Source organism: Mastomys coucha, unplaced genomic scaffold (assembly GCF_008632895.1).
Source record: "Mastomys coucha isolate ucsf_1 unplaced genomic scaffold, UCSF_Mcou_1 pScaffold22, whole genome shotgun sequence".
Classification (NCBI taxonomy): Eukaryota; Metazoa; Chordata; class Mammalia; order Rodentia; family Muridae; genus Mastomys; species Mastomys coucha.
Genome location: NW_022196905.1, coordinates 220,397,381 through 220,423,865, shown reverse-complemented (window position 1 = coordinate 220,423,865; position 26,485 = coordinate 220,397,381). Strand labels below are relative to the sequence as shown.

At 36.4% G+C, this 26,485-nt stretch overlaps 1 protein-coding gene across 23 annotated transcripts in view; it reads right to left on the bottom strand.

The window, feature by feature from the left end:
• The window catches only part of Inpp4b (inositol polyphosphate-4-phosphatase type II B), a 752,337-nt gene that overhangs the window by 135,139 nt on the left and 590,713 nt on the right, over window positions 1-26,485 (bottom strand). For all 23 annotated transcript variants that reach the window (XM_031340451.1, XM_031340446.1, XM_031340450.1 and 20 more), the window contains 3 exons: window positions 21,913-22,043; window positions 21,453-21,557; window positions 11,707-11,815 (listed from right to left, as the gene is read on the bottom strand). In XM_031340451.1, the coding sequence (XP_031196311.1) occupies window positions 11,707-11,815; window positions 21,453-21,557; window positions 21,913-22,043 (345 nt within the window). The remainder of the gene's footprint in view (window positions 1-11,706; window positions 11,816-21,452; window positions 21,558-21,912; window positions 22,044-26,485) is intronic.

The window sequence follows — 26,485 nt, the reverse complement described above, 5'->3', positions numbered from 1 at the left end:
TGTGCAAATAGATGTAATTTCTTTACCCTCTGCAGATCATAGAGAAATGTTCTAGGTACAATTGTATAACATTGAAGTGAACAAAGTCTCCCTGTAGTATCTTCCATGCCCTGTCTCCACTTTTTCTGTGTCCTTGCCTTGACTTCTTTGGACATCTAAGGGTCTGATTCAGTTTGGCTTCTGATATTTTCACACTTAATACTTCTGCCTGGATGAGATGGAGTAATACCCAAACAAGGACCTCTGACTCACTTCAAAATAAATGACTTCACCTCTATTCTGGAAATGATCTTTACTAATCAAGGAATGGAGTGAGGTAAAAAATTAAAATCCATTCCAAAGTATTCTGCATATGGTCTGTGTTCATTCAGAGATGAGGCACCTAACCCTCAAGAGGCAAAAAGGTCTGAGACAACTTAGGTGGGTACTGAAAATGTCCCAAGATTGAACTGGAATTTAGTCAACCTTAGGTTGACTAAAATGGATTGTATATCTATAATAGACCATCTTCATGCTATGAAAATTATATTTTGATAAATCTTTTTTATAAGAACAAATATCTTGGTATTTATTATCCAGGGATAAGAACACAGGGGAAAAACGGTACATGAACCTTTTAATTTTCCATGTTAATCTAATGTAAAGAGGAAGTCTAATAAAGCAACAAAATAAATCAAGTATTAAAGTAAAATAAATTTATACTGTAAATTTAACTAAAATCCAAATGTTTCTCTATCACTATAATAAATAATTATCGAGCCTATGCTTTATGCGTCTCATATGACACTAGTGCTTTCATGGGTTACATTATTTTATTTTGACAACTCTCTATTGAATAAAAACTATTAGAAGAAATTTACTATAAAAGAAATACTATTTTATTATCTAGACATAAAGGATGAAAGCCAGGTGGAGCTTTTCCTGGGTCACACAGCTGGCATGTACAGTTTATCATGAATTCTAGATTACTTCTCTGTAATCACAAAACTTGAACTCCTCACTATGTTTGCCTATCTCTTGAGCATTTCAAGATTTTGCTTAGTCATTTCAGATTTTTTAAAAAAAATTATAAAACTATAAGTTATTTGGAAATGACCTACAATTTACTAATATCATAGCAGCTACAGAATATAAAATTAAAATTAAGTCTCTTCTAATTAAGACTATACTTTAGTGAATATTATGATTCTAGTTTATAATACAGATTAGTCTAAAAAAAACAATTTGGGAATCATCTGATGCTAAATTAAATCAAGAAATATTCAAGTGATCATAGCTAGTGGCTATGTGGTGAGATGATATATACGATTCCTGTTCACCAAATGCTCTACAAGGACTGACCACATCCTATTTTTTTTAAAAAATGGAAACTTTCCTCTGGATGGAGGGGTGTGTCAGTTTCCTAGAAAATTCTGCAATGTTGGACTCTCAATTTCAAGTGTTCTCAAATACCCTGACCATGCTCACAGTGCCAGAACGTTCTCACTAAACACTCTGCTTCAGCTCCTCATGTTCACCTCAAACTACACAGAGTTGTTTCCCTAGGTAGACCATAGTCAGGAACATTTCCATCCTTCAAGGTTTTATGCTTGTTGGAAATAGAGCAAGCAGAAGGTTTTCATAACACACACACACCATACATACACATATACCACACACACACACACACACACACACACACACACACACACACACACCAGCAATCTACAACTAATAAATAAATAAAGATCAAACTACTTCAAAGGAAAAGGGGCTCCATTCCACATAGCAAACTTACTAATTTTTCCAGTGTATTCAACACACTCAACAATGTTTTTTTCCGTGTTGTATCTGAAATCTTCCCTCCCAACTTAACAAGCACACTGAATCCAGACAATACTGAAGCCCTCCTGGACACCATTATAATGATACTCTTTCTTTTCATCTGTGCTGACCTCCAAATTGAAGCCATCTTTATCTCCTCCAATGACATGATAAAAAAGAAAAGATACTGGAATTTTTCAGGGGAAGTTGCATTTAATAGAATTTTGCAGTCTATTTTTCCCTATGATATAAATATATAAATCTCACATGTATGTTTCATTACTGTCATATGAAAATGAGATTCTCCATAGATTCTTAAATACTCTGTGTGTGAGTGTGTGTGTGTGTGTGTGTGTGTGTGTGTGTGTGTGTGTGTGTGTGAAAGCCTGCTTATCATACTTGTGACAATGTGTGCATATGGAAGCCAAAGGTCTTTGGATCACCTGGAACTGGACTTACAGGAGGTAGTGAACCACTCTGTGTGGTGCTGGGAACCAAGTATATCTCCTCTGTAAGAGCATCAGATGTTGAGCTCCACCACCACCCCTTCCCAGATAAAGTTTTAAATCTGGAATGTACTGTTTAGAGATGTGGTAAATGATTTTCTTTCTCTGCCTTTTGTAACGATAGTGGCTAAGTATATAGATTAGTGAAGAGTTGCTAAAACTATTCTGGAAATCTCTGTGTTTAACTTGAGCACAGAAGTTCCTTACAAGATTCATTTGCTTCATACCTGTTGACATGACACAATGCGTCACAGTTTCAAGTACTGTTTTACCTTGTGGGAAACAAGTCTGCTATAGACTTTTCTCACAGTGTTTCAAAATGAGCAAAAGAAAATCTTTTCTGATAACTTGTTTATTGATACAATATTCTGATTTAAACTTCTATCTTTTGGTGGATTGACATTTCTCCTTAGAGCCCTCCTTCTCATTCTTCTCTGTGTCTTGATCATATGTTTACAAATATATATATACATGAAAATATATATAATAGGTATTAAAATCTAAAATTTCCATGTTTTAATGTTAAATTAAGACACTGAGTTGTACAATAAAACCATCTAAATTATCTTTCTGAGTAAATTGTTACTCATTTACTTAATATGTCATTTCTCAAAAATATAAGATTTTTTTTTATTTATGATTTCCAGTAATTCAACTACAGCAACAATGTGGTAAATCAAGAGGCATCAGCCAAATATCTACATTGCAAATGAAGAAACCCAAGGATGAATGGCTTTCTGAAATCTCACAATTCAAACTCTTCATAGTTTGTTATTTTCACACCCTGTTACTTTGACAAATTTAGTATCAAATCTCCTAGAGTTGTTTACATATTGTCATTTATGAATTTATAAGCCTTTAACAATTTCGCTTCTCAAAACTTTGAACTGTCATGCAGTACTTCTTGCCCAAACAACAGAACGCAGTTGGTCTCCCATCCTGGGATGCGTTGGAGCATGTCTCCAACTAATAGAAATAGAATTCATTAAATAGAAAGTGGGCAAGGGGTTTATCAATTGTCAGTAAGTAAGTTGGCAAACTTTTTAAAAACTGCCAGCTTTCTTCTTTTAGGATACATAAATGTGTATTTCCCTTCGTAGTGAGCTGCGGGTAACAGGAGCGCTCTAAGACATGCATGTGGCTGCGCTCAGGCCGAGAAGGGTTGTCTGCAAATATCTATAAGGTGTTTTCTACAAGTACGCATTTCTGATTCTGATTCCTGATTCCACCGAATGCCCTCAACTTTGTCACTTCATTAAGTCACACCAGTCACTGCAGAAAGAGTGACTTGCCTTTTAGAAAATCCTTTTACTTCATTATCTTTGTTAATGCACTAAACACCTGCCAAGCTAGTTCCTGGGGATTTGGAGTATGCCAGATAGCATGGTCTATGCCTTCATATCAAGCTCTGTCTATAAGGATGTTTACACTGAAGGCATAAATCAGATATCTCAATTACAGAATAAAATCAGACCAGACTTCTAAATAGTGCCCAGTCTTAAGCTCAGATCTTTAGCAGTAAATAGTTAAGCCACTCTATGCTCCTGGCAGGCCGTGTGCCTCCTAGGCACCTGCCCAAGAGCTCTGTAATCAGGAATGAAAGACACACCACACACACACACACACACACACACACACACACACACACACACACACACACAAACGTGTGCCAGCTTAATTTATATATGCCTTCCTAGCTCAGTAGCTGGATATTTCCAAGCCTCACTGTGGCTAGCACACATTCCTCTCAGGTATTCCTGGCTTCACACCTAAATCTACATTTTATCTTTGCTGCCCTGTTTCCTTCTGGTCCATACACACCCATTGGGCTGCTTTCTCTTTACACCTCCATTGATGGATGATTTCTCTCCTGCAGCTCTTAAATCTGATCTCTTTGCCTCCAAGACTTGGCGATTCTCCTCTCTCTTCCCCTATGTCCCTTGCCCAGGCAATCCAAAAGTCCCACCTCTGTCTCCCTGCCCAGCTGTATGACAATTCTTTATTATCAGTCAAAGCCAGGTGGGAGCAGAGACTCCCAGCATCTGGAAGTGGCATTTGGAAGCTAAGTTAAGACAAAGCATTAGAACCGTTTCCCAATGCAGAACTGCAGTTCACGATAGAGGGATGCATGAGAAAGGATGGAAAATTAACTGAGAGATGAAGCTGTAAAGCAAATGCAGTAACATAACATGTGAAAAAGAATCCTTTTATTATGATTCCAATATCAAATGTATTCCAAACATGCTTGTGTGTGTTGAATGCTGGGTTCTAGCCTGTAGTCCTATTATGGGATGTTCTAAAAATTGCAGGAAGGGAAAGTATGCCAATGGGTAGACATAAGCCTTTGGAGATTATACATAGCAAGTCTTTATATTCATTCTTTCAGTCTGCTCTCTATCAATCTTAAGTTGAATAACCTTCTCCTTACCTTAGGTTCAGAGCAAGGCAGCTAAATAATATGGGTTGAAATCTGTGAAATCATGAGCTACAATAAATCTCATCTCCTTTTAAGTTGTTTATATCAGGACTTTTAACTTAGACACCAGACAATTGGCTAACATACTTCTCTGAAATTTTGCTTTCCATAGTTTCAACTATCTAGGTTTATCATAGTCTAAATGGAGAAATACAAAAATAAACAGTTTGTATAGTTTTAAAGTTACTCGAACTTTTTAGTAGTAGAATGGAATCTTGGACCAATTTTGCTCTGCTTCTAATGCCCTGATCCATCCTCTTTGCAGAGTATCCCTGCTGAATATGCTATTTGACCCCTTATAACTATCCTGCTTAAATGCTCAATTCTCAGGATATCTTTGAGCTTGAAATCAAGTAAGCTTTATTTTGCTGAATAATAATTCCAACAATCAGAAATGGGTGCTACTGGCTATCTTATTGCAGTATAGTTAGGGTTCTAGTTTGTTAGTAGTTATTACTACTCTCCTTCTATTCTGTTTATATGCTCAACTTTATCATAAGTGTATATGTATGTATGGAGAAGCAGAATAAAATGGGCTGGTGGATTTAGCTATTCCTATTGTATTTAGAGTTTTTCTCTTAAGGACAAGGTGACACTAATGCATAATACAGACCTCAGTTCTGACCTCCATGTAAGAGGTAGCCAAACTATTTAAAATTATTAAATCATGAGATTATAGTTGCCTTTTAGAAGAAATGTCATTACAGACAAAATGAACCAAATGGTAGGCTCAGTGCCAGCCAAGAAAGAAGAAGACTGCTTAAGCTTCTTGGGAGAGGAATATCTAGAAGAAGGTGCCCTGTGGGTCAGGATTATCTTAACCCATAACTCATTACTGAAATGAAAGACCTCCAAAGAAGTTAGGAAGCATAACTGACATTCAATCATTTAAGTTGCAGCCTTGGGGCTAAGGATGCCAAGGATCTGTTGATTTCTAAGTGGAAAATCTGAGTGGATGATGGTACAGTTTGGGGATTTTGTTCATTTCTTTGCTTGCATGAAAATGTCTAAGACAAAGAATACTCAGGAGAAGAAAGATAATAGTATATAGGAGGGGAAGTGACTTGATATGGCCACCTGGAGGGTATGAGTGATGTGGGGTTAACTACGAGTATTTACACACACACATACACACACACACACACACACACACACACACACACACACATGTATGCATGCATACATGCAGCACACACACATGCACATACACATTCAGATTTTACCAGCCAATCCTTTCCCAACCTCAACTCAACATGCAGACAGTGTCTGAAGCCCAGCGCTTCAGATTTAGTAGTAAACTGAGTATTTATGCAAAGTAATGCTTTCTCAAAAGGCAATATAATGGCATCTCTGACATGAATGCATCTGTTATACAAAAATTTGTGACTAAAAATATAAATTTCTAGAGTTTTATGAATAAAATATATTTTAGGAGTACAAGTGATTATAAAGATAATTAGATAAAATTTAAACCTGTGGTATATTTATTAATCTTGCTATGTCCAATCAATAAATACAAGTTGTATTTTCAAGAGTATAGAATTTGGACCCATAGAGGTGACTCAGTTGGTGAAGTACCTTCTGTACATGCATGAAGACTTGAATTCAAATCCCTAGCACATACCTAAAAAGTATTCTCTCTGTCTCTGTCTCTGTCTCTTTGTGTGTGTGTGTATGTGTGTGTATATATGTGTGAGTGTGTGTATGTGAGTGTGTATGTGTATATGTATATATGTGTGAGTGTGTGTATATGTGTGAGTGTGTGTGTGTATGTATATGTGTAAGTGTGTGTGTATGTGTGAGTGTGTGTGTGTATATGTGTGTGTGTGTGTGTATATGTGTGTGTGTGTGTATTTGTGATTGTGTATGTGTGTGTATATCTTCAGTCCATATACCAGCAGCCGCAGCCTCATGAAGTCAAGCCAAAGCAATGAGCTCTAAGTTCAGTGAGATATTTTGCCACATAAAATGAGTCTGAGAAGAATTGAGAAAGACATCTGATTACCATCTCTGATCTCTATTCCAATTTATACACACACACATGAATATGTGTGTACATGGTACATAAACAAAAGAATGACATTCAAACGAGTTGAGTTTCTAAACTATAACAATAGCTAATATTTATAAGTTTTACCACATACCAGGAACAGTCATAAGTATTATTGAAGTTTCTAAAGAGTGTCACTGAGTAATAAACACAATTTCCATCTTATAAATACAAAAACTAATGTATAGAAATGTAAGTTAATTTCATTAATGCCACAAAGGCAATTAAATGAGTTAGAATACAAATTTGAGCAGGGATTGATATCTATGAACTGTCTATGAGGTGAAAATTTATATTTGCCAATGAATAAAGGCAGAAATGTTAAATAGAATTACAAAAAGTCAATAACATTACATTCAATCAGTTGCGTTTGTGAGGATAACAGCTAACACATCTAAAACCATTTAGTTAAGAACACTACCCTGGTTTATTCCAGCAATGAACTCTGAGACATTTAGGCCCTCAATCCTATGTTCCTTTAGTCACCGAATGAATATATATGTTCCAAAACAATATAATGCAGAAATAAAATAAAAATTTTACAAAGGAGAAAATAACATTTAAAATTCATTTAGGCTCATAGGCAAATTAGTAAAAAATACTTCCAATCAGTTATACCACAATCAGTCTGTATTCTACAAGCCTTGCGCTTCAGTTTGCCTAAATACCAAACATTGGCAAGAGTATCTAGTTAAGAGTATGCTATTATCTACCTATCTCAAGTTGTAAATAAAAAATAAAGCCTTTTTTTTTTTTTTCAGAAGCACTTGGCATCATGCACAGAGGGTATATATGGGTCAGTACCCCTGCAGCAGATGTGCACATGAGCTGGTTGGCATAAGGAGTTTTGTATTTGCTAAAATATAATGGAACTTTAAGCTAGAAGTAGCCAATGATAATCAACTCACAAAAAGAAAATAGACCCTTAAAGAATAAAATTATACTCAACACAAAAATTAAATTACTGTCTCCTTCTAAGTGGCATATTTCCAGCAACTTCATTCAGTTCAAAAGAAAGAGAAAGGGAATTGACACTGGCTTTTCACTTGGCCTTATTTTCACTGTGCCTATGTAATTTCATTAAACGACTTTAAAAGGAAGTTTTTAATGGAATCCATTCTTTCTGAAAGCAGACACAATAGCTGCACTTGAAAATGAATGACATGAATTGAACTATTGGACTTGAGACTGGACTTTTAAAACAAATCAGTCTTGGTACATTGGACACAACTCCCAATGAAACAAAAAAGACATATGTTGTTTTAAAATGTGAAGGGCCTTCACCCATCCATGAGACAAGTATTTCACACACCCTCCTATCAAGACTCTGGGCACATCATGGAGGAAAGGCAAAGACTGTAAGAGCCAGACTTTCTTCTGAGATAACAGGACTGGTAGCCCCATGAAATGACATCTACTATGCCTACAAGATCAAGAAAGTAGATAATCCATTGCCGGGCGGTGGTGGCGCATGCCTTTAATCACAGCACTTGAGAGGCAGAGGCAGGCGGATTTCTGAGTTCGAGGTCAGCCTGGTCTACAGAGTGAGTTCCAGGACAGCCAGGACTACACAGAGAAACCCTGTCTCAAAAAAACCAAAAAAAAAAAAAAAATAGATATTCCAGTAAGTGTAGAGTAAATCACACCAGCACCCACCCTTAGCTGAGGCACTGTTGACTGTTGATCAGTACTGGGGGAAGGAGATTCTACTACCAGACAAGTCTGGACTCTATCAAGTTGATAGTTAATATCACCTGGGGTGGCTGAGAGGGTAAAGATAAAACAATGGTCGAGGTAGTTTTTCCAAGTCATGCTGAAAACGCCCAACTTTAACGATTTAGCAAAGCAAAGAAAAGCTAGAAGAGTTCCATCATTTAAGGTGATTCTCTGCCTGGCTTGCAAAATGCAGACTTACAGTTATTCATTGTTATATATTGAAATGTACTCCCTTAGATTGTCTTTCACTGAAAACACAATATTTGTAGATTTTTCAAAAAAGTCATCAGGAACATATTGCAATGGTGTAACAGTTCTTTTGATGTTAAGTTTGCTCAGGTTGGCTCTCAATAGCCTCATAGCATTTTTAACCATATATTATCTCAGCAAGCCATATTTGATCCATATATTTCCCTAGATCACAGTTTAATGATTGGAACTAAGCTTATTAGTAAGCATCTTACTATATTTTATAAGTAAAACAGAAACAATGGGATATTTAAGATATGGATACCCAAAAAATATCAAGTACTTAAAATCCCTGGACATTATTTTTTTCATTTACCTTAAATTTAATCCTTGAGTTATATAACCTTATGTGTATTGTCCCAGTGAAAAGTGACTAGTATAGAATACATATTTTTGTGGTCATAATAAAGATATAAATATGTCTCAGACCACAATGGTGAACTCAATATTTGTATTTGCCAATTACATCAATGGTGAATTATGAAACAGTAGAGCTCTGGCCTACCTCTTACCTTGCATTCTATGACAATCTATGTTCAACTGGAATTTGGATACCCTGTGGATAGTTTTGAGTCTTCTAATTATATTATTATTCTCTTTAAAATGTAACTGATTAAAAAATAAAGATGACAAAATGAAAAAGTCGGTAAGAAATTTCCAGTTCCAGACAGGATGGTGGAAATAGCAACTATTTAACTTCTGCATATCACAAGAAACCAATCTACTCAAAACATAACAGTCCTAATAAGAACTCAAGGGGGCAGAAGAAAAAGGGCAGATTGGTTTGGGGCCTCAGGATGTAGAAGATGAGACGACAACAAATCTCTTATTATTCATTGTGCTTATTATATGCTGTCATGTGAGTTTCAGAGAAAGCCTCAGAGAAGAAAAATACCATCACCAGCAACAGAAATAACAATAATAAAGAACAAAAAAGGAAAGCCAAAACTGTTGAAATTGGTATGCCAGAGAATCTTGCATCTTTGATTCACACCAGTCCATTCTGCAGATGAATGCACAAGCCATGGCCCTTCTATCACAGGATGATACAGGAAGTAAAGGAGGTCAATGAGAAACAGCTCACTACACTAGGCCCGTGGACAGAAACCTATCTACCACTCACACTTCAATAAACACAGATTCTCAACTTACCTGCAGGAAGTAAGTTCCTTTCCTGAAGGGCCTATCACTGACTGGAACTCTGACTTCTCCCTCAAATCCCAAGGAAACGGAACCATTTTCTATAGCAGAAAAATTTAGAGGCAGGGCATAGATACTAAGGGGCAGCCTGGGGGACAGAACAGTGCTTCCTTCTGTTTACAATGATAATTACTCCAAGTTTCCTTTGTGATAGAATATCATAGTCACATAAGGCCTCACTAATGAACAGTAAACAAAAATGAGAGAAATGTGAACAATGTCTACAGCTGAAATCATAGTAGAATGTCAAAACAGTAGTTTACAGAACAGGAAGAAGGGGAGAGAAGGAGGGTAGAAGGAAGGTGGAGGGGGCAGAATGAGGAAGAAGAGGAATGGGGGATGAATAGAACCTGAAAGGGGAGAAGGAGGAGGAAAAGAAGAAGATGAAGAAGACAAAGAAAACAAGAAGAAAATAATGTGATGACGAAGAAGAAGAAGAAGAAGAAGAAGAAGAAGAAGAAGAAGAAGAAGAAGAAGAAGGAGAAGGAGAAGGAGAAGGAGAAGGAGAAGGAGAAGGAGAAGGAGAAGGAGAAGGAGAAGGAGAAGGAGAAGGAGAAGGAGAAGGAGAAGGAGAAGAAGAGGAAGAGGAGGAGGAGGAGGAGGAGGAGGAGGAGGAGGAGGAGGAGGAGGAGAAGAAGAAGGAGAAGACAAAGAAGATGAAGATGAAGAAGAAGAGGAGGAGGAGGAAAAAGGGGTGGAGAGATACAGTGATTCAATCCTAGAATACTTTCTTCTAAAACATCTGAGTACAATGGAAATGGATGCTTTTGTGACAAATGTGCTCACGATGAAATGTTCTTGGTTTGTCACTTGTTTAGAGTGTCTAATACTTTATAAAACCATCTGCCACTGAATGATAACTGTTCCATTGTAGCATTCAATTTGGGAATTTTTAATCAAAGAAAAAAGCAACTGTTTGTGGAGGGAAAATAACTGTTCTTATCCCAATATTTTTTTTTCTTTCTTTTACAGCTTGTATGATGTAGTCACATCCAGAGAAAATTATGATGTAATTTCTACTAACTATAGGATGAGAAGGGGCATGAGTACTGAGGTAGACACTTTATTAAACAGCATTTAAACATAGTTAATAAGCAAAATTGCAGGAATAATAATCTAAAATTGTTAAGAGATAATGCATTAGCGGTGTGTTATTTGTTCCTAAGTAACCAAACTTCATCTGTTAGTTTAATTATCTCATTGACAGCTTTTCTTTCCAATGCTGCAGGTAAAGAATAGGGAAGTTGTTTGTGGTGCTTCAGTCCAAGGAATAAATCACTAACAGGGTCGTCATCAAAAACTACAGCTAAAATGAAAAAGATTTTTAAAAATTGATTTATGTTCTTCATTAAGAATCATTTTCTCTATGGTTACATTGGGTCAAGGGTCTTGATAAAGCCCTGCATGGTATTTTTTTTTCTGCTGAGCAAGAGTGATACCAAAATGTCCCATTGAGCAGCATAGCTTGCAGGTCAGTGTTTGCCCTAGAGCTCCCAGAAAACCCACTCATGCATTTTGTTGGTTCTAGTCTATTCCCAAGTAAGTTAAAGAAATTCAGTAACTTTAATTTACCTGATGAGATAAAATGCTAAGAACCATTTCTTTGGATGGACTGGTCTCCAAAGTATTAACTTTGTCTATGGGTTTATCCAAAGAAAGGATAATGTCATCAATGAAATATTTGTTTTCTTTCTAACATTACTTACTTCCTTCTCTCTGTCTCAAATCTATGAAGTAGTTTACGAAGACCACCATTCTTGAATCCCTGATAATGGGCAGCTGGGGCCCCCACAGTGATGACATCATAGAGAGCATCTGGAATGCAAACAAGGAGATGAACAATTAGCAAACATTTGTTTCCTGTACACTGCGCACTAGAGGATACATGGTGTGGGAAGTTTGAAGAAATTATTCTGTTTCAATTTGTATGAGTAACTATGAACCCTCATCTCAAGGGGGCAAGAAGAACTAATCAATCTTTCTAAAAGCCACCTGTGCACATCAAAAAGTTATAATATTTTCAAGATTTATGACTGCATCTTAATTATATGCTACAGTGCAGAACAGCATGTTCTTCACTCCTCCACATAACTACTGAGATAACATGTTAATTGGTCTTTTGTGTGTTTTATTTTATTGAGTCTTGCATCATTTAATTTGCAATCATATTGAAATTCAACAATAATGAACAATTTCTCAGCCAAAGCTTATAGAAACAAGAACCAAAAAATATTAATTTATTTTTGCTCAAGGGCAGTACTAGTACATTAATAACAAAATTCATCCAGTCATTTCCTGCTTATCTATTCTAAAATTTACACAGTTTTGAATACATACATTTGTAATTTATTATAAAACATGGAAAGAATGCAAAATGTACCAATTTATGTTTCCAACCAGATATTTTGCTTTTTATAACAAAAATCCATACATTTAAATTGAAACTCAATCTTTTGATCCTGAAATTTATGGCTTCAAAACATGCCATCATTTTTATATTCAAATGGAAGATATCCATCTAAGAAAGGCAGAGTGAATGTTCTCTGGTTAAACTACATTTTTGTAGTGAAATCTAATTTTATAGAAGATGTTTCTCGAATTGATTTTGATATTGACATATTGGCTGTTTCTAAGATATGGCTTACTAAAGAAACATAAGTTGTTTTATTAGCCTCAGGCAAATATCATTGCTTCTTGAAAATTACAGGGTCTAGATCCATCTGAATTATTATTGTTTTAAATTAGAATATCTCCACTCTGCAAATACAAGGTCAAAAGAAATAAAAGACAATTTCCACTGTGAACCAACAACCAGTCAATAAAGCATTGGTTTGACAATAAATTAATGAACATTAATAATAATTACAGTGTAGTAATAATTTAACATTTTAAAAGTCACTAATAAATTCAATTACAGCATTTTAAGATAGTAGAATATTTGTTTTTTAAGAAATGCAATTATTCATATTATATTTTAGAAAAGAAACCTCATCCAAAGGATTAGCTTTAATTACACAAGAAGGTGTCATGGAGAAAAGCAATCAAAGGTTCTACTCAACATGAAACTTATGACCACAATGACCGCCATGCGAATAGATTACCAAGGACAGAATAGTAATTATAGTTGCGACTTTTGCATATGTAATAGCAATTATATCTGGGCTATAACTAACAGCTGTCTAATTGACTGTAGACCTACACAATATGGGGAATTTCATGCCTAGCACTGAAAATCTAGTCAATTACGTATAGTAGTACAGACTGTAGAGGAGAACCCATTACTGTCAGTTTATTTGCCCTAACAAGTATAATCTCTAATCATATTCTTTTTTTTTTTTATTTTAGATATTTTCTTTATTTACATGCGAATTTCTCCTTTCCCAGTTTCCCCTCCAAAAAACAAAAAAACAAACAAAAACAAACCCCTGTTGCCTCCCCCCTCCCCATGCCTGCCACCCCGCCCTCTCCCACTTTCTGGCCTTGGCATTCCCCTACACTGGGGCACAGAACCTTCACAGGGCCGAGGTCCTCTCCTCCTATTGATGATCGATTTTGCAATCCTCTACCATACACATGCTGCTTGAACAATCAGACCCCTCTATGTGCAGTCCTTGGTTGGTGGTTGAGACCCTGGGAGCTCCGAGGGTACTAGTTAGTTCATGTTGTTGTTCATCCTAAGGGGCTACAAACCCCTATTCTTAATATGTATCCTTTAGCCCACAGATAAGGGCAACTCTACCCTTTCTCTTTTCTTTAGATGGAGACCATCATAGAAGGCCACAATTGGTCAACACAGAGAACAACTGTTGTGCTTTTAGAAAACAAAACTTAACATTCAAGTCCTAAGAATTAGGTGTGCTCTGTTCTACTTTAACATCATATTTCATCATTCCTGTCAGTGGATAGAATTAGAAAACATGTGCAATTAGAAGCTACTTTAAGATGCCATCTTATGTATTTCAGAATGGCTAAGATTAAAACATAACACATAACAGACAGCTCATGCTGGTGAGAATGTGGAGCAAGGAGAACACTCCTCCACTGCTGGTAGGAAGGCAAATTTGTACAGTCACTATGGAAATCAATATGGTGGTTCCTCAGAAAATTGGGTTATTGATCTATCTCAAGACCAAGCTATATCACTCTTTGGCATAAACTCATGTTATTGTCTACCATGAGGACAATTACTCATATAATTTGCAGGCAAATGGATGGAATGGGAAAAAAATCATCTTGAGATAACCTGGACCCAAAAGGACAAATATGGTATGTAGTCACTTATGTACAGCTATTGGGTGTTAAGTAAATGATAATCAAGCTACAATGCACAAACCCAGAAAGTTCAGGAAAGAGGAGGGCTCTAGGGGGCTTCATGGTTCTCCCTGGGCAGGGAAATAGAAAAGATTTTGTGGGTGAACTCTGGGAAGGTTGGGGCTGGAGTGGGAATAATCAGGTGTTGGGAGATGAATGAAATGGGAAAGTGTGGAGAGAGATAGCTGAAACTGAGAAACATTTAAGGGCAGTGTGGAAACATAGTTCAGAAAAATAATTTAATTAAAAAATGTTAAAATTATGAAATTAAACAAGGAAGAAAGCAAAGCAACCCAGTGCCCATTTCTGACTTCTACATGCTCACACCATATACACATAAAAATAAACTTTAATGCTCAAATTAAGCTGTTGCATCAATAATTATAAATCAAAAAGGAAATAAAATTCAGAACCAAATTTTAAAATTTATTTTTTTAAATTAAAAAAATTAAAGCATAACTAATATAACCTAATTATGAAACTCTAAATAATCATTAGATATATTTTAAAGAGAGAAAAGACATTTAAACATCACTCAGCTTCTACCTTCATAGAAACATTTGAAATCACCCAGCTGCAGAAATGTAGCACTTTTTCAAAATTCTAAAACAGTGTCTCTTTCATTTTCCCATGTTTCTACTCACCTGCAATTTTACATTAGTACCAAGAAGTCTTGTACAAGGGCACCTAATGTCTGTGTCATGATATTGAAAAAAGCATTCCAAGTCTCACTCTGGCCAGGCATGTCTATGTCTAGAGCTGTGTTGGTTCTGTATCTTAGCCAGACTCAACTCTCAGAAATCGTAGATCATTATGAATGAGTCTATTTATTATATGTTCATGATTTTTGATGGTAAAGGTTTTTCTGTTTCACATTTTAAATATGTTTATTTGATGTTTTAAATTTTAGCATTGAAACTCAAAAAGTAATTCTGTTTTTATTTTATTTTTATTTTTTATTTATTTATTTATTATTTATTTATTTTGGCTTTTTTGAGACAGGGCCCTGGCTGTCCTGGAACTCACTCTGTAGACCAGGCTGGCCTCGAACTCAGAAAGCTGTCTGCCTCTGCCTCCCAAGTGCTGGGATTAAAGGTATGCACCACCACTGCCTGAAAAAGTAATTCTGAAGAACAAACTAGAAAATACCTATTGAATCTTCATTCCCAAATGAATATAGATTTCAATACCAGACAACAGCTTTGTTCTACAGTTATAGATATGGGTATGTAAACTTTGTCTCATAATCTGAAGTAACAGGATATTGTATGAAGTGTACAATTCTTAAATTCTATTACATTCAAAGTAGATCACTTTTTTTTAAAAGCAGTATTTTCCATGGAACTTACTTTTTAAAAAATATTTTAATCTAAGAGAGGCTTACTTAGTATTTTGTAATACTCATTTGAGAATAAACAATTACTCATAAATATTAGAACAACTAGGTTTCTCTCTTTGGGTCTCAGAGCCTTGAATTTCGCTTGTAATTACTACAAAATAGTAGATTGACCTATGTAGGTGGTTAATTTTCTGGCTTCTAAATAATGAAGAAAAATGTCCAGCTAAAGAACCACATTTATTCTTAGCCATACTCCTTTAAAATTAGAATTAACCACGATTGATTGTTTTTCTTTAGGCAGGAGCAGAAAGAATAGTGAGACTAGAATCACTAATAGAACAAAATCCAAAGTGAAAGGTAACAATTTAATAGAAATTGCACTGTCATTTTAAAATTTTATTTTATCCTATCCTTTGTGTATCTTCATAATTTTAATAGGTTTTAGTCATGTGTAACAGAAGTCTTCAGACTTTGGTATCAAGAAAATACCATTAAAACAAGGTGGTATGGGGGACCTTGTGGGAGGAGAAATTGTGGGAGCCACAGGGGTCCACGACACCAGAAGAACACAGCCTACATAATCAACAAAGCAGGGCTCAGAGGTGCTCACAGAGACTGAAGCAGCAGTCAGGGAGCCTCCATGGGTCTGACCTAGGTCCCTTGTGTATACGTTATGGTTGTGCAGCTTGGTGTTCTTGTGGGACTCCTAAGCTTAGGCGTGGGGTGTCTCTGCCTCTTTTGCCTGTTTTTGTTAGTCTTTTCTTCTTACTTGGTTACCTTGCCCATCCGTCCTAAGATGAGGGTTTGTGCCTAGTCTTAGAGGCACTTGCCATGCCCTGTTAGCTATATCCCTGGGAAGTCTGCTCTTTTCTGAAAGGAAACAGGAGTAGATGAAAGGAGAAGGGGTGTGGGGTGAGGGGCAACTGGGAGTAGTGGAGGGAGGGGAAAACGAGGTCAGAATGCACTGTATGAAAAAAGATTGTTTTTTTTTTAAACTAAAATAGGTACTTAAAGCCTCTCTCCCTTTGTCTTTCTTTAAAAATTATCCTTCCTTCACTGACATATTGTATCTCAAAAATGCTTTTGGTGTTTCGAAAATGGCAATGTATTCCATGCCTCGGAAAGCAAAGTTTAAATGGGTGAATTGCGTCAAGCTGCAGAGAACAGAATGATTTGAGAATTCATAATAAAGTTTTCTTTTAGCCTTTTAAGTGGCATCTAATCGTAGAAATGAGATAACTATTTTTACAGGAGATCTTGTTAAAATCCCTTCAACTATAAAATGTGTTAATAGGAAAATCTATGCATACTGATCTCATATCAAGGAATAATTTAAACATAATCTGGGCTTCAAAATGGCACCCAAAATCCACTTAACATGAATCATCAGGGTTTTGTGAGTTTGTATTTCTAAATAGCTCAAGCTATTTAGATTATGATCATTACTGAGAAAATCTGAGAAAAATTATCCTTACTGAAGAGACGATGCATCTAAACTCTTGAGACAGAGTTGAGGGAACTCTAACAGCTCTTCTAGTTCCTTCCTTCCTTCATTTGGTTATTACTCTCAGTTATACCACAAAACCTAGTTGGTGTTGAATATAAGTCTAAAGTCACTCCTGTGATATGAATGTTTTTTCTATTACACTTTAAGATAGATATTATTTAGGGTACTTTGAATAGTTTCAATGGTTTGAAACCTGTAACAAAGGAAAGTAATGGACGAACATCTGCACACAGAATTCTTGGAAGTTTTGTTTTATTTTATTCAAAACCTGAGCTGGAAAATCCCCTGTGAACTTAATCATCAACTAAAAGGCTTCGAGAGACTCCCATTTCTGGCTGGCATCAATACTGTATCTCTGATTTTCTTTTCTTGGTGTGAGTTTAAATGAGAATGCCCCCCCCACTCCGTGTTCATATTTTCAAATCTTTGGTTCCTAGTTGGTGAAATGTTTAGGAAGGGTTACTGTGTATGGCCTACAAAGGAGCTGTGTAACCAGGGAATGGACTTTAAGAGTCAAAAGTCTATGCCAGGACTAATCTTGTTTCATCTCTCTGTCTTCATCTTGCTGATAAAAATATAAGCTCTGAGCTAATTCTCCAGCTCAATGCCTTCCTGCCTGCTTCCATGCTCCCTGGAACTATCATGAACTAAGCCCCTAAAACAAAGCAAGTCCCTGGTTAACTGCTTGCTTTTATAAATTGCCTCAGTCATGTTGTTTCTTTACATCAGTAGACTAGTAGCTAAGAGACCTGGATAAGACAGCCAATGGTTGGTTCCCTAGAATAAAGTTAGAGTTAAACTTGTAGACTAGGTTGCCTCAGAAACTCAAAATGGAGCCCAGGAGGTAAGCTTCATTGACTCAGGTTGGGACAAGCATTCATTCTAGTGTCTGCCTTTCTGTCTCTTCTTCCTTCCTTCTTCTTCTTCTCCCCTTCCTCCCTCCCTCCTTTCTTTCCTCCTATCCTTCCTTCCTTCTTTCCTCCCTCCCTTCCTCCCTTCCTTCCTACCTCCCTTCCTTCCTTCCTTCCTTCTTTCCTTCCTCCCTTCCTTCCTTCCTCCCTTCCTTTCTTCCTTCTTTCCTTCCTCCCTTCCTCCCTCCCCCTCCCTCCCTCTCTCCCTCCCTCCCTTCCTTCCTTCCTTCCTTCCTTCTTTTCTTTTTTCCTTCCTTCCTCCCTCCCACCCTCCCTGCCGTTTCTCCATGTTACTATAACACATGCTATGGCATCATGACCCTATGATAAGTTTTACTTAAATGATTAGAGTAAAATTGTAAAATTTTGGTCATATGTCTAAGATTTACAGAGCACTGATATTCAAAATTAGTAATGCACGAATAATGCAGTTACACAGAAGAATTCAATTATATATGTTTCAAATAGATCTGCTAAAATGTTGCTGCTCAATTACACTATCAGTTACAGTATTAAGAGCCCTGAACTAACACTAAAGTATTACTTCCTTAAAGAAAAACAATTGCTTTAATTTGAATTCATTACATTTTATATCCCAAATATAGTGCTTTTATTATTATACCTAACATAAAAAAAGAATTGGAATTGATTATTATAATATTCTAAGAATCTATATTTTATAGTGTTGATAACTGATGAACTGTAAAAATGAAATACACTGAAGTAATCTGGAGTACGCACTTCAGAGAATTTCATCCTGGAGATTTTGCTTCCGTTTCTGTTGTTTTATTGTGTCTAGCCTCTCTATCGTTGTGGGTGTTTGTTACACTTAAGTCATTAATAAGGATGAAAAATTAATAGTCTGAAAGCACCTGAGGCTAACTGCAGGCTATTTCCTTCCTCAATAGAAGATAACACGGCATTAGTCCTGCTCAGTCACAGGACTAGTCAAAGCTAGAAGAGGTCCATCATTTAAGGTGATTCCCAGAAGCCTATTTGCCACTCTCACACTTCACTCACACAGACTGTTCCGTGAGCTAGGCATTAGCCTGGCATTTGGAGAATCTACCCACTATCAATGCAGGTTTTAGAAACAGAGTCTCTGCATTCAAACTTGAGATGAAGACAATTCATTGGGATATGGCCTACATTTCTTATGGAAGAAATCTGAAGCAGAGATGAAGAGATGGAAGTCAGGGGAAGAATGGAGGGAGGGAGAGATCTCACAGAGAGAGGGAGGAGGGAGGAATAATACAGAAAAGAAATGCAGGTAGCATGCAAAGATGCAGGATTTGAAAGGTTTATATTCACATAAAAAATCAACAGCTACTTAATAATGAAGGAAGGGCTCCCCTCTGGCTCAGAAGATACATGGCCTGGCTGACATTCGGATTGCTCGTTGTCTAAATACCCTCATTTGTAGAATTTCATTACGGAAGTCATTGGATACCCATATAAATCCAAATAAGCTGAGCAAGCTCTTTTTTTCCCCTAAATTCCTTCCCTTTAGAGTCCCATTGTTTTCTTTCTGGTTCAAGGAATCTGAAGCTAAAGATAGTGTGTCCACCCTACTGTACTGCCATCTACCTCTCAAATGATGTTTTAGAACATACCACAATATATAATGTTTTTCATAAGCAATATAGAGTAAAAAACCTCACAGTCAGTTTAATGGAATGGTATAAGTAGTCATTATTAAATATTACAATGTCTAATTAATTCTGAACCTGAATCTGTATGCATTTGGCTTCAAATGGCATACGTAGGTGCAGACACTATCATTCACCAGTAGCTCTATTCAAAATTACTCTCCTTCCAAATTTATTGTATCATCTGCAATTGCATACTTACATGTAAAAACTGTTGTGAATTATTCTCTAGATCACCTCTTCCCTAGTTCTGGCTAATCCTAGTTCAAGGCTTTATAGACTTTGAATAGAGTTTTATTTTTCTGTAGCTTCAACTGTTTTGATGACATACATGGATACACTTTAGCCTCATGATGTCAAGGGATGAAGATATAGAATTGCTATTCTTATATTTCTCTACATGATCCATCTCACTTAACCATAAACAATAAACAATATTGAGAGCAATATGCCTTAAAGGTTAAATGAAAGACATAGGCCATATGTAAGATTCAGTATAGCTCAAATTCACACTCTGCAGACATGCTGCAGCAAGACTTGACTGCCCTTATAAACATCTTTTCACATTGGATATTAGGAAAAATACATGGCTGATAGTTCATACATATAATGTCTCACACTTCAGTTTTTGGTGGCTTTCAAGTTATTTTATATCATTAATGTTCAAATTACTGACAGAAAGAAATCAAGAAAGAGATCTGAAGCCCCTTGGCCCTTTTGTCGTATCCCCAGCACATGATAAAATCAAGTGTGTGGGCACATAACTGGAACCCCAGAGCAGAGTCAAGAAACTCACCTACATAGTAAATGATATCAGCCTGATCTACATCTGAATGCAATGAGTCTCAAAGAACATAATTAAAACAAAACCAAGAATAAAATAAAATTGATAGGTAAATAAGTTTAAGAAAGACTTAGGAAGAACACTCAAAATACTTTGCTTTCAAATGACAATGGGGACTGGTAAATAATTCATTGTCTAAAAGCACTTGTCACCATCCTCATGAACTGAGTTTGATCCCTGGTAGGAGAGAAGTGATTCCTGCATATTGTTCTCTGACCCCCACATACACATTATATTAGTGCACACACACATAAACCAAACAAGTGTCAGAATAGTAGAAGAAATGGTAAGGGTTTTGTAAAGCTGTAATGAACTTATTGTGCCAGTCACTTGAGACCCAGCTCAGCTATGCTCTGAGAACTGGTATATTTCTCTTGGACATGAGATCAAGCAAAATATTTTCCAACTTTCCACTGACTAAACTCTGTCAGTTTGCTTGTTCCCACAAAGAAGAACATGTATCTTACTGCTAACTGCCACTGAAGCAGATAGGTAGTGCACAGCTTCGTTCTGGAGTTTAGCCCTCGACCAAAGATAACAACACAAAGCTCGTTTTCTCTTCTTCTCTTAATCAATTAGAGCAGTAACAAGACTATTACCCCTCAGCCATTACGAATGTTATTTAGGGAGCTAAGACTATGAGTTTCTGTCTCTAACTTAAGTGCAACATTTATAAGCTGTTCCATGAAAAGCAGCAATGCTGTTATTTTCTTTCACTGGTGTGGGTCAGCACCAACTTTGGTTGCTTCCTCTTCATATTCATCTAACTCATAAACTAGGGAGTCAACCAATCATCAAGCTTTATAAACACACACACACACACACACACACACACACACACACACACACACACTGTGACATAGTCTAACATTCCTGAAGGAATATCAATACCTTTCAGGTGAGGGCTGTGCACCTGCATCCGTTGCAAGTGTAGATTTATTGGAACAAATTCTAATGTTTTCTCTCCTTTGCTGCTGCTGGATTTAAAAGAGGACTCTAGAAGAATAAAGATCAGAAATGATTAACAAATGAATAAACAGACAAATAAACAAATATGTAGAGTGTATGTCCTCAACAATACATGTGGAAAAGATAAGAGATCTTACAAGAACTTCAAAAAGCAAAACATTAATTGCTTCACATTCTTCATATACATTAATTTTAAAAATTCTTTCAGTCATTATCATATTACTTTAACAATACCATAAAGCAATGTATCACAGTCCATTCTTCATTGCTATAGATGCCAAGATAAGAGAGTTAGAAGTTTAATCATTGGCTCTAGTCATTACTTCCTTGGGACAGTCACTATTGTAATATAATCTGTGTAAGTGAAGTGGCTACTTCATACCTGTTTCCTTGGAGAGTTCTGTCAGAATGTCTTGGTACATAGTCACCATTTGATCACAGTGAGAAAGGACATTTTTCCGTAGGTTGTCCCAGTGTGGGGAAAGGTCACCAAGTTCTTTTAACTCCTGGTTTCTGTTAAGAATACAAAATGATAGAGCATGTTTATTGTTGTCCTTAAAGTACACATAATAGGACTATTAATTAGTACTACCAAATGAATTGCAGACTGTTTTGAAGTCCTTCAGAGGAAACCTTGAGCTTACCAGCTTAAAATAAAATTAAATAAAGGATAAGAGGTGTAGACTATACAAATTTCAAAAAGTTAACTTTTTAATGAAATATCACAGATAGTAGGCCCAGGCAAAGTTTTCTTGACATTCATTTCTCTCAAGGACAATTTCAATACTCTGCATGCACATATGTTATCTCAGCTTTATCCAAAGGAATACCTAATCCTGCCATTTAGATTTAAATTATTAACTTTTATCCAAATTCTAGCCTTTAGCCAAGTTAATTTAGAGAGTCGGTTTGCCTTTTGAAAGAGATGCTGATGAATGGCTGGATATACTGCTTAGCTGGATCCCTTTCTCATTTCTGTGACCTTTTGCTGGTCACATTTTCATGTTGCTAATTTAACCAGCAATAATGAACTGTCTTTGCTATTTTGTCCATGAAACATGCTAAATACCAAGCTAATAAATTTAGGAGATGTAGAATCTTTAACACATAGGAGTGTTAAGTGCAAAGATAATTGATGGTGTGTACAAATGTGACTTGCTGTCTGTTGTCTTTGCCTTGTATCAGTGGGCCTGTGCTGAAGCACATTCCACCTCTCATCTGAAGTCTTCACAATCTTTGCCCACATTAATTTCAGTCTCAAGCTTTCCTGAAGCTCAGCTTTCAAGATACAACATTTAACAGAGAAGCAATTAATCAATAGAAAATTTGGGTAGAAAGCTTAGATTAAAGAGGGAGGGGGACAGAGGGTTATGAAGAGAAGGTTTAAAAATGGAGGAGTCTTGTTCTCTGACCTCAAATTGTAGGAAAGTCAAATTGAGCACAAAAACAAAGGACAAAGTAAGTATGTGACTCCAGAAAGCTCCAGAAAGCCAAGTCTAGAAGAACCAAAACAAAGAGACTGGGTCTGAGAGAGAGAGCTGCATGGTATATCAGCCTAATAGATCTAGTAGCTAAGGTTTCAGGCTTTGCTATAAACATGCAGTTCTATATGAATATTAGTGCTTACTATTCCTATGTAATATTAATGGATGTATTTATGATTTATGAAGCCTATAAATTCTCATCAGAAATATTAATGAAAGATTTGGGTGATAAAGGGAAGGCATAAGATGACAGTGTAGCTGAAATTAATGTGGGAAAGTCCAAGTGCACACACATGCCAATGACTAAGAGATGTGGATAAACATGCCAATGACTAAGAAATGTGGATACACATGACAATGACTAAGAGATGTGGATACACATGCCAATGACTAAGGGATGTGGATAAACATGCCAATGACTAAGAGATGTGGATAAACATGCCAATGACTAAGAGATGTGGATACACATGACAATGTCTAAGAGATGTGGATACACATGACAATGACTAAGAGATGTGGATAAACATGCCAATGACTAAGAGATGTGGATACAACATGACAATGACTAAGGGATGTGGATAAACATGACAATGACTAAGGGATGTGGATAAACATGACAAAGACTAAGAGATGTGGATACATATGACAATGACTAAAAGATGTGGATAAACATGACAATGACTAAGAGATGTTTTCTGAAATATGGTCAGAAACATGCAGCATTCTATGGGAGGGACTTAACTGACAGCATTCTATAGAGGGTAAAATAAAATTTATTGCATTTCTCCAATATGCCACAGTCTATAGAAAGAAATACATAGACAGCTCTGTTGGTTCTAACATAACACTGAGAGGTACACACCCAAAAACATCAACATATGGTTACTTAAATTGAGAAAAGTTCGAGTATAGGATGAAACCAGAGCACTGAAACCCCAAATTTGCACTGAGTAGCTGTAAGATTAAAAATAAATAATTGCCATAAAGTAACTATTAAAAACAGAGTTCAAGGGGCAACAGAAACAAGTAAATCTCACAATCCAGAGGTCAAGGGCTATTTCAACTTTATTTTTAGTATTTTTTTGATATTGTAATTTATTTTTAAGTGAGCAAAATTTCAAGTTCCAATACTACATCTTATTGGTTAAGAGTCAACTTATAAAACATTAATTTTCTACACTTCTCTACCTGAGAAGTTGCCACTGGAGTGGCAAATTTTCTAGGTGGAAACACAAATCTGTTTCTGGCCTTTAAGAAGATATGGGTGCCTGCACTGATGATGATGCTACCACGCTTGATGTCATTTAGAGTATGCTATGGCCTGACATTCCTCACAAGGAGAGCTGATATACGCAGTGGTATGCAAAGAGAAATTGACAGTTATGACAGTATTGGACTCACTGTTGAGTAAGAGGCCAAGGCCAAACATAAATATGTACATGAACTCAGTAAATACATAAAAGCAAATAAACTAGGCCCAGGACTAGCAACTATTTGCACAACACCCACATACATATATATAACATACTTGTACAACACATGCACATATACCACTTTCACAGATGCTATTGGCATAGAAAAATAATGTGTTTCATATATTGCAAGAAGTTCAAGAACAATTATTAACCTTGGAAAAGGATATTTCAAATGAGGAATTTCTTTGATCTGATTAGCAATGGCCATGTCAATGAAAGATTGTTTTGATTGATGATTGATTTGGGAGAGCTAGCCAAATGTGAGTGGCACTATCTCTAAGCAAGTGGACCCAAGCTGTTTAGGAAAGCAAGCTGAGTATGATTTAGGGAGTAACCCACACCACACAGCATTCCTCTATGGTATCTGTGCAGTTCCCTCATAAGCTCCACCACACAGCATTCCTCTATGGCAGCTGTGCAGTTCCCTCATAAGCTCCACCACACAGCATTCCTCTATGGCAGCTGTGCAGTTCCCTCATAAGCTCCACTACACAGCATTCCTCTATGGTAGCTGTGCAGTTCCCTCATAAGCTCCTGCTATGACTCCCCACAATGCTCAGTTGTGTGCTAGAAGTGTAAGCCTAATAAACCATTTGCTGCCCAAATTGATTTCAATAGTGTTTTTATCACAGCAACAGAAATCATACTAGAACACAGTCTATGGAATACACATGTAATATATGAAGAAGATGCAGTCTTAGTGTTATGTGTATCATAAAGAGAGTTCAAAGCACAATTATTTGTACATATGTATAGAAAGAATATATTTTGATTCTGAATGAATGCATGTAACATTACAATATTCCTTTTTTTTGCAACAAAGATATGTACAGAGATGGGGTAACTATCTATATCTGCGAATGCCTTTCTTTCCACTGTAGTATTAGAACAGCTTTCACTGTCAAAAGATCACAGAAGACTATTCAAGTTACATATCATCAGAATAAATACATCATATCACCAGAGGAAGCCAACTTTTAGCACACAGACTGTCACAGCAGGAGGGAAACTCAGAAAATAATCTAAAATCATGCTTGACCAATGTGAAACTTAGGTGGAAGTGATAGGTCATTTCTGGCACTAGAGTCCAGAAAACTATAGACTCCAGTCCCACGTCCACACTTGCCCCACAGCATATACTTATCTACTGTACACAGCAGAACACAAACAATAAGCAGTAAATGTCAAAACAAAGTGTACTTAGTGAACAAATATGGAAGGAGATGGATTTATAACCTGGATTAGTCACCTTCAGAACTGCATTAGAGAATGTCTATGCACTGTAATGAACAGTAACATGCCACATAGAATGGAGATAATCTCATGAGGCCTCAATGTGACACAAAGAACTGTGGGAAACTTAGGAAGCTGGGAATGAAGAGGTGGCACTCCCAGAGAAGAGCACACCAATTGGTTGTCCAATGCCCAAGGGCCAGTCCTGAAGGTATAGGTGCCATCATAAAGACTGATAAGGTTACATAGCATTTGCATATATATGTGTATATATGTACATGTGTATATGTATATATATGTACATGCAAATGTGTATGTACTCATATATGTATATGTACATGTGTATGTACATGTATATGTGTATGTACAGGTTTATGTGTATAATAGAAGTTAATGAGAAAAGAGGCCATGAATTTGAAGGAGAGTTGAGAGCATTATGTTGGTGGGCTTAGAGGGAGGAAAGGGAGACATGTTCTAATTAAATTATAATATCAAAAATTTTTTTAAAAAGAATGAACTTGAACATAAAATAAGTTACACCTTGGGAAATTTGTTCTTCTAATATTTAAACAGTGCAAAGTAAATGAAAGTTTGTAAAATGAAATCAAATTTCTTAAAATACAGGTATGGGGAATGGATCAGAGACTAAGGAACTGGCCAAGCAATAACCAGCCCAACTAGACACCCATTCCATAGGCAAGCACCAATCCCCAACAGCATTAATGATACTATGTTATACCAGCCCACTAGACACCCATTCCAT